The sequence below is a fragment of the Orycteropus afer genome, unplaced genomic scaffold (genome assembly GCF_000298275.1).
Source record: "Orycteropus afer afer isolate SDZICR_OR568_19922 unplaced genomic scaffold, OryAfe1.0 scaffold00318, whole genome shotgun sequence".
In the NCBI taxonomy this organism is placed as follows: Eukaryota; Metazoa; Chordata; class Mammalia; order Tubulidentata; family Orycteropodidae; genus Orycteropus; species Orycteropus afer.
Window position 1 is genome coordinate 605,572 of NW_006921905.1, and position 15,442 is coordinate 621,013.

General features: G+C 37.8%; 1 protein-coding gene across 1 annotated transcript in view; it reads right to left on the reverse strand.

Annotated features, from left to right (window-relative positions):
• LOC103206450 (cytochrome P450 2J2-like) overlaps positions 1-15,442 on the reverse strand; it is a 55,477-nt gene that overhangs the window by 34,720 nt on the left and 5,315 nt on the right. The window contains exon 2 of the mRNA XM_007951906.1: positions 8,927-9,089. Within this exon, the coding sequence (XP_007950097.1) occupies positions 8,927-9,089 (163 nt within the window). The remainder of the gene's footprint in view (positions 1-8,926; positions 9,090-15,442) is intronic.

Sequence of the window (15,442 nt, forward strand, 5' to 3'; positions counted from 1 at the left end):
CCAATGAACCCCAAACAAGATAGACCCCAAAAGAAAATCACCAAGGCATATCATCAAACTCACCAAAACCAAAGACAAAGAAAGAATCCTGAAAGCAGCATGGGAAAAATGAAAAGTTACCTACAAGGGGCAACTTTTCTGGTTACCTAGTGCCACTCTGACAAGAACTATACCACAAATGGGATGGCTTAGACAAACAGGAGTTCATTCTTACAATTTGGAGGCTTTAAGCCCAAGTTCAAAGTGCCAAGCTCTAGGGGTTGGGTGAAAGTTCCTCAGCCTTGGGCTTCAGCTCTGCCTCCAGCTCCCAGCCCATTGAAGCTAGAGGCTTTTCTTCACTCAGACAGGGGCTGGCTGCTGAGGCTGCCAAGCCCAAGGTTGACAAGTAAGAAGGCACAGTCCTGATGTTACCAACCACATGTCAGGCCATTAGTTTAAGTCCATTGTAAGTTCCAAGGTCGGCAGAGCATGGCAGGCTGCCAGACAACAACATGGCTACATGCATGGTCCAAGCATGCCATAAGCTAGAGACCATTCCCAAGGCTTCTCCTTATATATAGGAAGGAGACCACATCCCAAAGGCAGCTACTCAGCTGCTTGTGGTAGATCCCACCATGGAGGTGACTGCCAGTCTCATCATTGGGAATAACTACCACCAGCTGCTCAGCCACTCAACCAGGCCCAGCCAAGTTGACACACAAACATAACTACCACAGCCACCAATAAGAATAAGCTCTGATTTCTCAGTAGAAACAATGTGGGAGAGAAGGCAATAGAATGGTATATATAAAACCCTGAAAGAAAAAAATTTCCAACCAAGAATTATATACCCAGCAAAATTGTCCCTCAAATATTGTGAAATTAGGAGATTTCCAGATAAGTAGAAATTAAGGGAATTTATTAAAACCAGACCAACCTTACAAGAGATACTAAAGGGTGTCCTTTGTATGGAGAACCAATAATAGCAAACAACAGCCAACCATTAATACACAAGATGGAATAACCCAAAAAGCAACCCAGTTATGGAAGTATCCAAAGGAAAATAAGAATACAAGATTATAAGCAGGGAACCAGAGACAGCAATTGGCAAATGAGGACAACTACAAACCAAAAAGAGGGAAAAAAAAGTGTAGCTACAGAACATCTAAATGGTGAGGATATCAAGAGTTGCAATAGAATGGACTAGTCTAAACTTGGGGAGAAAATTATAAATTACTGGGTAACCTCAAAGAAAAATGATAAACCTTCACACCACATTAAAAAGGAGAACAACCCAAATATTTAACAAATACTAAAACAATGGCAACAAAGGAAATGATAACATGATTCATAAGCAAAATGAGCTCAGCACAGAAAATTTTATGGAACAAAGAAACCAGGAACACCATGAAAAAACACATAACAAACTGGCAGCAACCAATACATAATTGTTGACAATTACACTGAATATCAATGGATTAAATGCACCATTCAAGAGATGGAGAGTTGCAGACCGGATAAAAAAATATATATAAGCCATCAATATGCTGTCTACAAGAGACACACCTTAGAAAGACAAAAATAGACTAAAAATCAAAGGTTGGAAAAAGATGCATCAAGCAAATGGAAACTAAAAAAAGAGCAGGAGTGACAATATTAATTTCTGATAAAACTGACTTTAAGACAAAAACCACCATAAGAAACAAGGAAGGACACTATATAATGATTAAAGGATCAATTGAACAAGAAGATATAACCATAATAAATATCTATGGACTCAGTGAAAGAGCCCCAAAATACATAAATCAGACTTTAACAGAATTGAAAAGGAAATAGATGACTCCATAGTCATGGTAGAAGACTTTAATACATGATTTTCAATGAAAGATAGAACAACTGGAAAGAAACTCAACAAAGATACAGAAGACCTAAACAATATAATCCACCAACTTGACCTTATAAACATCTACAGAACACTTCACCCAACAACAGCACAATATATATTCTTTTCCAGTGCACATAGAACATTCTCCATGATAGATCATATGTTAGGCCATAAAACAAGCCTTAGTAAATTTAAAAACATTGATATACTGCAAAGCGTCTTCTCAGATCACAATGCTATAAAATTAGAAATCAACAATAGGAAGATCAAGGAAAAAGAGCAAACATATGGAAACTGAACAACCTCCTCCGTAAGAATGACTGGGTAATAGAAGAAATAAAAAATGAAACTTAAGCATTCCTCAAATGAAAAAACAACATACCAAAATCTTTGGGAAACAGCAAAAACAGTGATCAGAGGGCAATTTATAGCAATATATGCACACTTCAAAAAAGAAGAAAGAACTAAAAATCAACACTTTAAAGCGACATCTCCAAAAATTAGAAAAAGAACAGAAGGAAAACCCTACAGTCTCCAGAAGAAAGGAAATAATAAATATTTGAGCAGAAATAAATGAAACAGAAAATAGACAATAGACAAAAATTAACAAGACTAGAAGCTGGTTATTTGAAAAAATTAATAAATTTGACAAATCACTGGAAAATTTAAAAAAGGAAAAGAAGGAGAGAATACAAACAACACAAATAAGAAACTAACTGGGTGACATCACAATAGAACCTACTGAAATAAAAAGGATATCAGGATACCATGAAGAACTGCACTCCAACAAATTTGAAAATCTAGAGAAAATGGACAGATTTCTATAAACACACTACTTACCTAATCTAACACAGACTGTCATGGAAAAGTTGAACTGACCCATAACAAAAGAAGAAACTGAACAGGTCATAAAAAAATTACCAACAACAAAAAAAGTCCTGGCCCAGACGACTTAACTGGAGAATTCCACCAAATGTTCAGAGAAGAACTGACACTAATCTTACTCAAACTATTCCAAAACATAGAAAAGGATGGAATCCTGCCAAATTCATTTTATGAAGCAAGCATACCCTTGATACCAAAACCATGCAAAGACATCACTAAAAAGGAAAACTACAGACCAATATCCTTCATGAAAATATAGATGCAAAAATCTTCAACAAAATCCTAGTCAATAGACTCCAACAACATATCAAAAAAATAATATATTAATACCAAGTAGGGTTCATATCAGATATGCAAGGATGGTTCAACATTAGAAAATAATCAATGTTATCAATCATATAAGTAAAACAGAGAAAAAGAACCAAATAATCATATCAATCGATGCAGAAAAAGCATTTGATAAAATCCAACACCATTCCTGATAAAAAATCTCAGAGAAATAGGATTAAAAGGCATATTCCTCAACATAATAAAGGGCATCTATGCAGAACCAACAATCAAAATTATTCTCAATGGAGAGGGACTGAAACCATTCTCCTCGTGAACAGGTACCAGACAAGGATACCCTTTATCACTACTTCCATTCAACATTGTATTGGACGTCTTAGCCAGGGCCATAAGACAAGAAAGGAAAATCAAAGGCAACCAAGTTTGTAAGGAAGAAGTCAAACTATCCCTATTTGCTGATGATATGATCCTATACATAGAAAACCCAAGAGACTCAATAAAAAAACCTACTGGAACTAATTGAGAGATTTAGTGTAGTAGCAGGATACACCATCAACATCCAAAAATCAGTTGGATTCCTGTACATCAGCAAAGAGATTGCTGAAAAAGAAATAAGGAAATCAATACCGTTTACAATAACTACCAAAAAAATAAAATACTTGGGATTAAATCTTACAAAGGATACAAAAGACCTGTACAAAGAAAACTACAAAAGACTAATTCAAAAAACCGTAAGAGATTTACATAAATGGAAGAACATACCATGCTTGTGGATAGGAAGATTGAACATTGTAAAAATGTCAATTCTACCCAAAGCAATCTATACATTCAATGCAATGTCAATATAGATCCCATCAACATTCTTTAAGGATATGGAAAAACTAATCACTAACTTTATATGGAAAGGAAAGAGACCTTAGATAAGGAAAGCACTATTCAAGAAGAACAAAGTAGGAGGTCTCACACTCCTGGATCTAAAAACCTACTATACAGCCACAGTAGTCAAAACTGCTTGGTATTAGTGCCACGGCAGACACATAGACCACTGGAATAGAATTGAGAACCCAGAAATAGATTCATTGATGTATGGTCAGCTGATCTTTGACAAAGGCCTGAAATCCAATTAGTGAGGAAGAGATTGTCCATTTAAAAAATGGTGTGGGCAAAACTGTATAACCATTTGCAGAAAAATGAAACAAGATCTGTATCTCACACTATATACAAAATCTAACTTCTGATGGATCAAAGACTTAAATGTGAAATCTGAAACTATAAAATTCTTTAAGGAAAAGACAGGTTCAAATTTAGGGACCCTAGAATATGGCATAAATAGACTATCAAGCATAACCCAAAATGCAAAAACAACAGAAAATAAAATAGATGAATGGAACCTTCTAAAAATTAAATTTTTTTGTGCTTCCAAAGACTTCTGCAAAAGAATCAAAAGAGAACCTACAGATTGTGAAAAAAATATTTGGCAATGATATATCTGACAAGGGACTTATCTCTAAAATATGCAGAAAACTCCAACACCTGAACAACAAAAAGACAAATAATGCAATTAAAAGATGGACAGAAGACATGAATAGACACCTCACCAAAGAGGATATTCAAGTGGCCAACAAACACATGAAGAGATGGTCACAATCATTAGCCATCAGAGTGATGGAAATAAAAAAAAAAAAAAAAAACGAGAGATCATCTTGACTCAGCACGAGCAGCAAAGTTCAACAAGACAGAAAATATAAATGCTGACAAGGATGCAGAGAGATTGAGACTCTCATACACTACTGGTGAGACTGTCAAATGATACAACCATTGTGGAAAGCAATATGGCGATTCCTTAAAAAGTTGGAATTAGAAATACCATTTGACCCAGTCATTCCATTACTAGGTATATATCCTAAAGAAGTGAGAGCCAGGACAAGAACAGATATATGCACACCCATGTTCACTGCAGCACTATTTACAATAGCAAAAAGATGGAAACAATCTAGGTGCCCATCAATAGAAGAATGGATAACCAAACTATGGTACATAAGCACAAAGGGATACTATGTAACCCTAACGAATAAAGTAGAATTTCCAAAACACCACATAATGTGGATGAACTTGGAGGATATTATATTGAGTGAAATAAATCAATCACAGAAGGACAAATATTGTACTAGTCCATTATTGTAAAAAGTCAAGGAAAAGTTTATATACGGAAGGGAATTTTCTTTGTTGGTTACCAGGGGTGAGTAGGGAGGGGAGGGAACACTCCTAAATAGGTAGAGAGAAGTATTGATTAGGGTGAAGGGAAGAGCAATGCACTAAATGTCAGTGATCAATACAGTGGCATTGAGGAAGAGGAAGACATAGATGTGCATGGGAGGCACAGACAACAAAGATGAACCCTTTTGTGCATATAAGACTATATTGTCAGTGATGGCAAACATTGATACACAGTTGGATAGATGGGTGGACAGGCTGAACTATTAGCTATGTTTATGGGGGGGCGCTCTGCTAGCATAGTGCCTAAGGCACTTGACTGCTAACCAGAAGGCTGGTGGTTCAAACCCACCAGCCACTCCTCGGAAGTAAGGTTTGGCAATCTACTTCCTTAGTGATACCGCCTCAGCAACACAAGGAGGGGTCGCTATGAGTCAGGTTTGACTTGATGGCACATAACAACAACAACAATGGAGGGAGGAGTGTGCCCATGACCATGTATAGGGTTGGAAGACAATGTTTCTATAAGTGTATTTGTATGTTCTGTAAGAATTTCCAGGTATATAGTAGAGCTGACAAGGGACAAGGTTGTAGTCACTTCCTAGCCACAGCCAGCTACCCAGAGGGAGGGACTAGTTGGACCTGTGGGCACAGGATCATGGTTGCAGGGGACATCAAGCTCAATTGGCATAACATAGTACACAAAAACACTGTTCCACTTCCTACTTTGGCAAGTAGCAACTGGGATCTAAAAGCTTGCAAGTGACCACCAAGGTGCAATGATGGGTCTCTCCTCATCCAAAGCAAAGAAAAATAAAGAAAACCAAAGATGCATGGAAACCATTAGTTCCAGGGACTGGTACACCATGTGATCCTCAGCCTATATATCTATGAAACCAGAAGACCTAGATGCCCGGCTACCACTGTCAACCACTTGGAGGGGGATATATGAAGGAGATCCTATATAGAGTAGAAGAACAATGTGGAACAAAAGTAAAATCATAAAAGAAAAAAAAAAAAGGGGGGGGCCAGGTTTGCTTGTCTGATAAAGCCTGGTGGAACCCTGAGACTACAACCCCTACCTGCTCTTCAGGTCTGGAATTGAACCCACTCCTGTGGCTTCAAGGTAAACAAAAGACAGGCATATGAGGTGAACATTTAAATTAGGTAGATACACTCCTTGGAGAGATCAATCATGGGAGAGTAGTAGGGCTGTGTATGCACAGGGAGACAGCTGGGGGCAGGAGTGCATGGAAGAGAAGGACACAGGGAAGAGGTGACCATGGGGAGGAAGTGGGAAGAAAGCTGTTGCATTCTGAGAAATTGCAGTCAATGTCATGAGCCAGAGTATATGTGAACTGCTGTATGGAAAATGAATTTGCTCTGTAAACTTTCACACTATAACAATAAAAATTAAAAAAAGAAAAAGACAAGTAGTAATGTTTCATGTATAAAGAAGTATAGCATAAGCAAAGAGGAAAAATAGATCTCAGTATTTTCAGTAGATGCTCATTTGTTTTGTATCACAGGTAATGAGTGCTGCACTCCTGTCCAGTTCTTCCCTTCCAGAGCACTAACTCCTTTTAATATCTGGCTTTGGCCTCTACCAGCTCCTGCATACAATGAGGTTGCCCTTCTCTGCTGTCAACTCCAATGATATTTTCAACCTCATCTTACTTGATCTTGCAGCAGCACTAGACACTTCTTTCTTAAAATTCTCCTCCAATGCTTCTTTGGACACTACACGCTCCAGATTTTCCTCTTACTTCTATAGTAACTTCCTTTATCATTAACTGGCTCACCTTTTGGTAAATTATGACATGATGGAGTTCTTTAAGATTAGGTCTACAGCTTCTTTTCTTCTCACTCTATATTCCATTTTTGGGAAATCTCATCAACTCCTAAAATTCTAAATAACTTATTTTGACAGGGACTGTCTGTCTGCTACTGGCTCAAGACCCATACGTACCTCTGTCTGCTTAACGTTTCCAACTTAAAGGTATTTTAGTATCAGTATATCCAAGGCTGAATAAGTGATTTTCTACATACAACTTCCCACCAATTTATACCAAAGCAAAGCCCTTATCCTCCTCCAACTCTTCCCTTTTTCCATCATCTAACCAGTTGGGGGTCCACCTCAGTACCTTTTTTACCATCCAACATCCCAATATCTAGCTCTAAATAGTATATTGGATTTACCTCCTGAATATGTTGAATTCATTCATGTTCACCACCACCATTTCGGTCTAACCTATGGTCATTTCTTGCCACGTCCCTAGTCCAAGTGAACACTGTCTATAACCTAGAATGCTACAATGAACTCTTAAATGCATATCTCTGCATGTGCTTTTGCTCCTTTAATTCCTTTCTCCACTCTGCAGCCTAAATAAGCATTAAAAATGTACAGTGTATACAGGATGATTTCCTTCTCTACTAAAAATCATTCAATAGCTTCCATTGTTACTGGAATAAAATCCAAAACCCTTAACAATAAGTTGCATGAATGATTCACCATCCTCACCACCTCAGGGTCTTTTCAAATGATGTTCCCTCTGCCTTATTTCTTCTTTCTCTTCACCTTATTAAGACTGTCATTCCCTTCTGTTATTTCTTCCTGGATCCTTCTACTAGATTGGATATCCTAAAAAAGTGCACCCTGCATTTATCTTCATAACGTTCTCAAATAAAAAAAAAACTAAAAATACTCACTGCCATCGAATCAGATCCAACTCATAGCAACCCCTCCTTGAGCTTCTGAGATGGTATCTCTACAGAAGTAGATTGCCCAATCTTCCTTCCGAGGAGTGGCTGGTGGATTTGAACCGCCAGTCTTCTGGTTAACAGTCAAATGCCTTAGGCACTATACCACCAGAGCTCCTTCATAACACTCCAGGCTTTAAATGAGAATTGTCACTGTGTTTCTCCTTAAGTAGAATGTAAATTATGTAAGGACAGGGGTTTTGTCTGTTCTCCTCACTGTTATATCCCTTGTGCCTAACACACTGCTTTACATGTCAGGTAATTAATAAACACACTGAATGGATGTGGAGTGACTAGAACAAACATTTCAAAGAGCAACTGGGAAGAACCAGAAAAAAAAAAAAAATAGTGCTTTGGTAGAGTAGTAGATTTGAGTTTCTCATTTCAATTTTTAAGTGTTTATTTAATAATAATTTTAAATATTCATGCCAACTTATTCTAACATGCCTTGGGTTGTGATACACTGGAAGACTTGAGATACCCTGTTTGTCACAATCTTAATGATAAAGCATAAGGAGCCAGAGGCAAGAAAAAGGAAGTAGATGATCATCAGAAGGCAGCCGATCCACATCCATTTTCTGAAGGGAAGCAGTGTGGAATGGGAATGAGAGGGTGTGTTGTCTCCTCCTGCTCTCATGGAGTGATGTGGTTACTTGATTATCAAGGTGTCTAGAGTGAGTTTCTGCAGGAAGTACAAATTCACCTAAATCCCTGACATTAAGTCTGACAGTGCCAAATCCTCAGATCAGGTGCCTTAATTTGAAAAAAAAAATGGACATCCAGCTTCCTTTAATGGCAGGAATTTTATAATGGGCCTAGTCTCTGGGAATGTCAAAGCATTAGAGTCACAAAGACACCTTTAACAGCATATAACAACATCAAATAAACAAATTTCACATTAATCAAGAAACTTACCATTTTTCTTAAAGACATGCTCTCGGATAGGAGTGATGGGGCGGTCCACAAAGTTTTGGTCTTGGTTGGCAAGGACTTCTTTGATTAAGGGCAATCCAGTTACAACAACGCCACATATGTCCCCAAACTCCAGGCTAAACACGTTCCCATATTTCTTCACAAGCTGAAAAACAGACACATTGAATATGCATGTCTGTGTCCAGGAATGAAAGGTTTGGCTGTGTAGTTGTAAGGGCTTGCACTGAGGGTAGTTGTGTGTGGGTGTGCAACCAAGTGGCTCAGAACAGAAATATTAGTTCTGCGGAGTGCCACAGATTTTCTGCTGCTATGCACCAAACTCTTTTACCTGTATGTGCCTTATTTTCACACTCTGGAAAATGTGGATTTCTAAGATTGATCACTGTAACTACTTCTGTTTTCTAAATTCTGACTTGTGTTTTGATGACAGTGTTTCTCGCTGTCCCCTTTTCTCCTTTTACTTTCAAATAGACTTCAATTCAATTCAATACAGGATTGGGAAGTTCTTTCTGAAATGTTCAATAATATTTCATGAAACATGAATTGATTGAACACTCACTATGTGTCCCCATAACAAGGCACTCAGGGTATAACAATGGATAAATAACCAAGGTCCTAGAGTCCAGTGACAGGAGAGAAATAACTCAGCATGTTGGATCCACAAAAGAAGGCTGAGTTTTGGTTACTCTAAGTCTGCAATAGAGAGTTATGGTTGTGCAGTGCCTAAGGCATTTGACTGCTAACCAAAAGGCTGATGGTTCAAACCCACCAGCCACTCTTTGGAAGGAAGACTGGTCAATCTACTGCCTCAGAAACCCAAAGAGGGGTCATTACGAGTCACAATGGACTTGATGGCAGTGAGTTTGGTGGTTTTTTTGTTGTTGTTATTTGTTTGTTTTTTGTTTTCGTCAGTCTGCTATAAAACGGAAAAACCAAACATGTTGCCATCCAGTCAATTATAACTCATAGCAACCCTTAAGGGCAGAATAGAACTGCTCTATAGGGTTTCCAAGGCTGTAAATCTTTACAGAAGCAGACTGCCACATCTTTCTCCCATGGAGTGGCTGGTAGGTTTGAACCACCAACCTTTTGATTAGCAGCTGAATGCTTTACCCACTACACTACCAGAGCTCCTTAAGTGTGGTGTGTTGCTGTTGTCAGCACATGTAAATTCTTAGTAAATCAGAATCTCTTTTTTAACCAGAAGACAACTTCCCATTCCTTGACCTGTGTGAGAGAATGGAAAGTTAAAGGCTGTCTTAAGGGCCGCCATAAAACCCAGTCTTAAGGGCTGGGGCCAGGTATGGAGAAAAGCACTCCAGGGAGTCATATGTGAATCTGGACTCTGTGGCTCACTAGTTGTTGGTTGTTGGGCAAGTTGCTTCACTTTTTTGGAGCCTCAGTTCTCCAACTATAAAGGTAGTTATATCACTGCCTGCCATGTCAATGCATCTTTTTCACCTTTTGAACCACCCTTCAAAAGTACTGATTTTTGTCATCTTTCAGAAGGAAAGGAATAATGAGGCAGTGAAGCCAAGGTGACAAAGCTAATGAGTGGTGCAGGGGATTGGGCAGGCACTACGTAAGTTCTGAGGACAAGGAAGTGAACCTGAGATGGCTCCAGAACCTTACAGCTTACTGACTGCAAGAGCAAAAGAAAAAGTGAGAGTGGATAGAAGGTGTGTCCTTTCTTCTTTTTTTTAATGCATTTTATTGAAATATAATTTATGTACAGTGAAATACACAAAACTAAAGTGGCATGGGTCAATGCATTTTTTTTTCCAGTATTCCCTCTCCTCCCCTCCCACCCCTGGCAACCAACAAAGAAAGTTTCCCTCCATATATAAACCTTTCCTTGACCCTCCACAACAATGAACTAATACCATATTTATCCTTCTGTGATAGACTTATTTCACTCAGCATAATGTGCTCCAAGTCCATCCATATTATGTGGTGTTTTGCAGACTCTCCATTATTGTTTAGTGCTGCATAGCATTCCATCATGTGTATGTACCATGGTTTGGTCATCCACTCTTCTGCTGGCGGGCACATAGGTTGTTTCCATCTTTTGGCTATTGTAAATAGTGCTGTGAGGAACATGAGTGTGCATATATCTGTTCCCGTCCTGGCTCTCACCTCTCTAGGATATATAACTAGTAATGGGATTTCTGGGTCAAATGGTATTTCCAATTTCACCTTTCTAAGGAATCACCATATTGTCTTCCACAGTGGTTGTATCACTTCACAGTACCACCAGCAATGTATGAGTCCCAATCTCTCCACGTCTCTGCCAGCATTTGTTGTTTTCTGTCTCATTGAACCTTGCTATCAGTGCTGGGGTGAAACAGTATCTTATTGTTGTTTTGATTTGCATCTCTCTGTTGTGAGCATCTCTTCATGTATTAGCTGGCCACCTGAATATCCTCCTTGGTGAAGTGTCTATTCATGTCTTATGCCCATTTTTCAACTGGATTGTTAATTCCTTTGGTGTTGAGCCATTAGAGTTTTCTGTAAGTCTTAGAGATAAGTCCCTTGCCAGATATGTAATGATTGGCAAATATGAATGTGTTCCTGTCATTTTTTTATGTGCTTTTTTGTGGTGTCGATTTCTTTGTTCCATATAATTTTCTGTGCTGAGCTCCTTTTGTTTATGAATCGTGTTATCACTTCCTTCATTGCTGTTGTTTTAGTATTTAGTATTGGCTAAATATTTGTGCTGGTCCTCTTTTTTTATTTGATGTGAAAGATTATCATTTTTCTTTGAGGTTACCCTGTGATTTGTAGTTTTCTTCCCAAGTTTAGAACAGTCCATTCTATCTTGTAGTTGTCTTAACTTCCCTACCATCCAGAAGTTCTGTAATGACACAGTTTTTCCCTCTTTTTGGTTTGTAGCTGTCCTCGTTTGTCAATTTATGTCTCTGGTTCCCTGTTTACAATCTTGTAGGCTTATTTACTTTGGATACTTCCATAGCTGGGTTGGTTTCTGGGTTATGTCATCATGTGTGTTAATGGTCAGTTGTTGCTGGTTGTTGTTGCTTTTCTGTCCAAAGGACTTCCTTTAGCATCTCTTGTAAGGTTGGTCTGGTTTTAACAAATTTCCTTAATTTCTGCTTATCTGGAATGTCCTAATTTCACCATCATATTTGAGGGACAATTTTGATGGGTACATAGTTCTGGGCTGGAAATTTTTCTCTTTCAATGTTTTATATATATCATCCCATTGTCTTCTCACCTGCATGGCTTGTGTTGAGAAATCTGAGCTTAGTCTTATTGATTGCCCCTTTTAGATAACTTTTTGTTTTTCCCATGCTGTTTTCATGATTCTTTCTTTGTCTTTGGTATTGGTGAGTTTGATGATGATATGTCTGGGTGATTTTCTCTTAAGGTCTATCCTGTTTGGGGTTCATTGGACTTCCTGAATGGATATAGTCTCATGTTTCATCATACCAGGAAAATTCTCTTCCAACAAATCTTTGATGATTCCCTCTGTGGTTTTATCTGTCTCTTCCTGTTCTGGAATTCCAATTACATGTAGGTTATTCCTTTTGATGGTATCCTATATGAACCTTAGGCATTCTTCATTTTGTTTTGATCTTTTCTCAATTGATCTCTTTCCAAAGAAGTGTTCCAGTATTTGCCTTCAACCTCCCTAATTCTGTCTTCCATTGATTCAATTCTGCTCCTTTGCCCATTCAATGTCTTATCTATTTCTGAAAATTTAGTATTAATCTTCTGGATATCTGTGTGTAGATTTTGTATCATTTGTAACTTTTCATTTGTTTTGTCATTTTGTTCTAGTATTGTCTTTTGAAATTGTTCTAGGGTTTTCTCTGTGTTTTCCTTGATCTGTCTCTCAATTCACTGAAGATACCTAAATATAATTCTTTTTAATTCCTTATCTATCCAAGTAAAGACTGCTTCTGCTTCTTATCTGCCTGGGTGTGTCTAACTCCAGGTAGTGGTATCAAACAGAAGGGTTCCATTTCCTCCAAGTGGCTCTAGTCCTTCCTCCCCAGTCCTCATACATTTACACTTCACCATGTCCTCAACACAGCCCTGGACTTAATCATCCCCATCAGAGCAAATACAACGAATTCTGTCTCACACCACCATGCTGCTCCCACATTAAAGAACAAGCCAGTATTCAATCCTTCCATTGTTCCTTCAAGGAGCTCTGCTCATATAGTGGATAAGGCATTTGACTGCCAACCAGGTCAGTGATTCAAACCCACCAGCTGCTCCCAGAAGGAAGATGGGGCAATCTACTTTAGTAAAGATTTACAGCCATGGAAACCCAATGGGGGGTGCTATGAGTCAGAATTGACTCAACGGCAATGAGTTTGTTTTTGGTATTATTCCTTTGGCTCAGCTTCCTCGGTCAATCTTTGTTCATCTCTAGCACAGTACGCCTTCTCTTGCTAGTAGGGGCAGTGCTTAGATTCAATCTCGAGTTAGTTGGCCTCCATAATGCATGTTTTTGCTCCTAAGCAAGGGTAATAATATATAAGATATATAAGCAGACTTTTGAGTTCATCTTGTTGTATGCCTGGGTAAACTTCTTAGGCCTTCAAAAAGGATTTCTTTACTTATTTAGAACATTCAAGAAGGGTGTTTGTAGAAGAGTTAAAACTTCAGGTTAAGTAAAATGATTCCTAACTGACAATATGATGTAAACTAGGTCCAGCTTATACTTGAAAGGGACCTCATATTCAATCCGTGTTTATTGAAGTGAACTTCCCCAGAGTTCCACCTCCACTAGCTCTTTGTCCATGGTTATCTTTAGTCCAACAGAACTAATCAATAACTTTACAGCATGTTAAATTGTGTAACTATGCATAGGTCAAATGACTTCCTGGAGTTCTGGTTTCACAATAATATTGTTGCTGATGATGATGATGATGGCTAACAACTCTTACATGTAAACAATGTGCCAGTCGTTTTGTTAATTTCTTTACATGAGATTAAATGACCCTGAGGGCATCTGAGAAGAACTTCCTAAACAAGAGCATACTTTTCACTGTACATCTTTAAACAATTCATTATATAAAGAAAAAAATAATACATAGTAAGGGGACTAAGGGAGCTCTGGTAGCATAGTGCCTAAGGCACTTGACTGCTAACCAGAAGGCTGGAGGTTCAAACCCACCAGCCACTCCTCGGAAGGAAGGTTGGGCAATCCTACTTCCGTAGTGATACTGCCTCGGAAACCCAAGGAGGGGTCACTATGAGTCAGGGCCGACTCAACGGCAAATAACAACAACAACAACAAGGGGATTAAAAATGTTAAAAATAAGATGGCTCAAAAGGCTAAAACAGGCTTAGAAACAAATGAGACTAGAAAAAGAATTAAAAATATAAGCTACAAAAGACAAAAAATAAAATAGAAACAATAAAAGAAGTCTTACACTAGGAATAGAAATTTCATAATGGATTAGGATTTAAAAAGAAAGGTGAAGCAAAATAAATGTTTATAATGAAGAAAAATTGTAAGTGAGTGGTTTGTAAGACAAACCAGAGATATAAAGTTGAGAGAGATTCCATTTAAGTGTTTAAACTTAAGAGCTAACAGAATAAATATATGAGAAGAAAAATAAATAAGAAAAGAGTATACCAATTCATAATCCTACCAGCAGTGAGTACAAGAATTTGTTCACCTAAACTTCCAGCAGAACTGGGTATTTGTGTGTGTATGTTTGTGAATTTGCAAGTTGTCATTCTGAGAGGCAAAAAACGCATGTTATTTTGATATTTTACTGAGGTTTAACACCTTTTCCTCAATCTGTCTGTTGTATTTTTTAGTCACCTCTTCATATCTTATACACAATTTTGGGTGGGGCTGTTCAACTTTTTTTTTTTTTTTAAATTATACATAGAATCTCTAATAAAAAATTATGTAGTGGGTATAATTTTATTTTCATGATCAGGAAGTATGGAAAGACATATACCAAAGCCCTAGCAGAGGTATTACTGGGAGAGAATGTGTGTGTGTGTGTGTGTATGTGTGTTTATGGTGCTGGTGATAAAGGGCTGGGCATGAGGAAGGTCAAGGTCCTCTCACTCAGTCTTTTAGTAAATTGTGTACTAAATGTTGCTGCAATGAATGTGTATTACTTTTATAGTGTGAAAAAGTACTCCTATCCTTTAAAGGGAAAAAGAAAAAGAAGAAAGAAATCTAAGGAAATGAGGTGTGAAGTTCTGTAACAGTGCTTCTTAATGTTTTTGGAATCATAGAACCCTATGAACATCTAAGGCAAATCATGGAACAGCTCCAGTAATATCCTGGATATATGTATGTGTGTGTATATATATATATATATATATATATATATATATATATATATAACTGTATATATAATATGTATACTCAAAGTACTGTCCAGTAAAAACCTTATGAATAGCATAAGGTTTAACACCTTTTCCTCAATCTGTATGCTGTATTTTTTAGTCACCTCTTCATATCTTATACACAATTTTGGGTGGGGCTGTTCAACTTTTTTT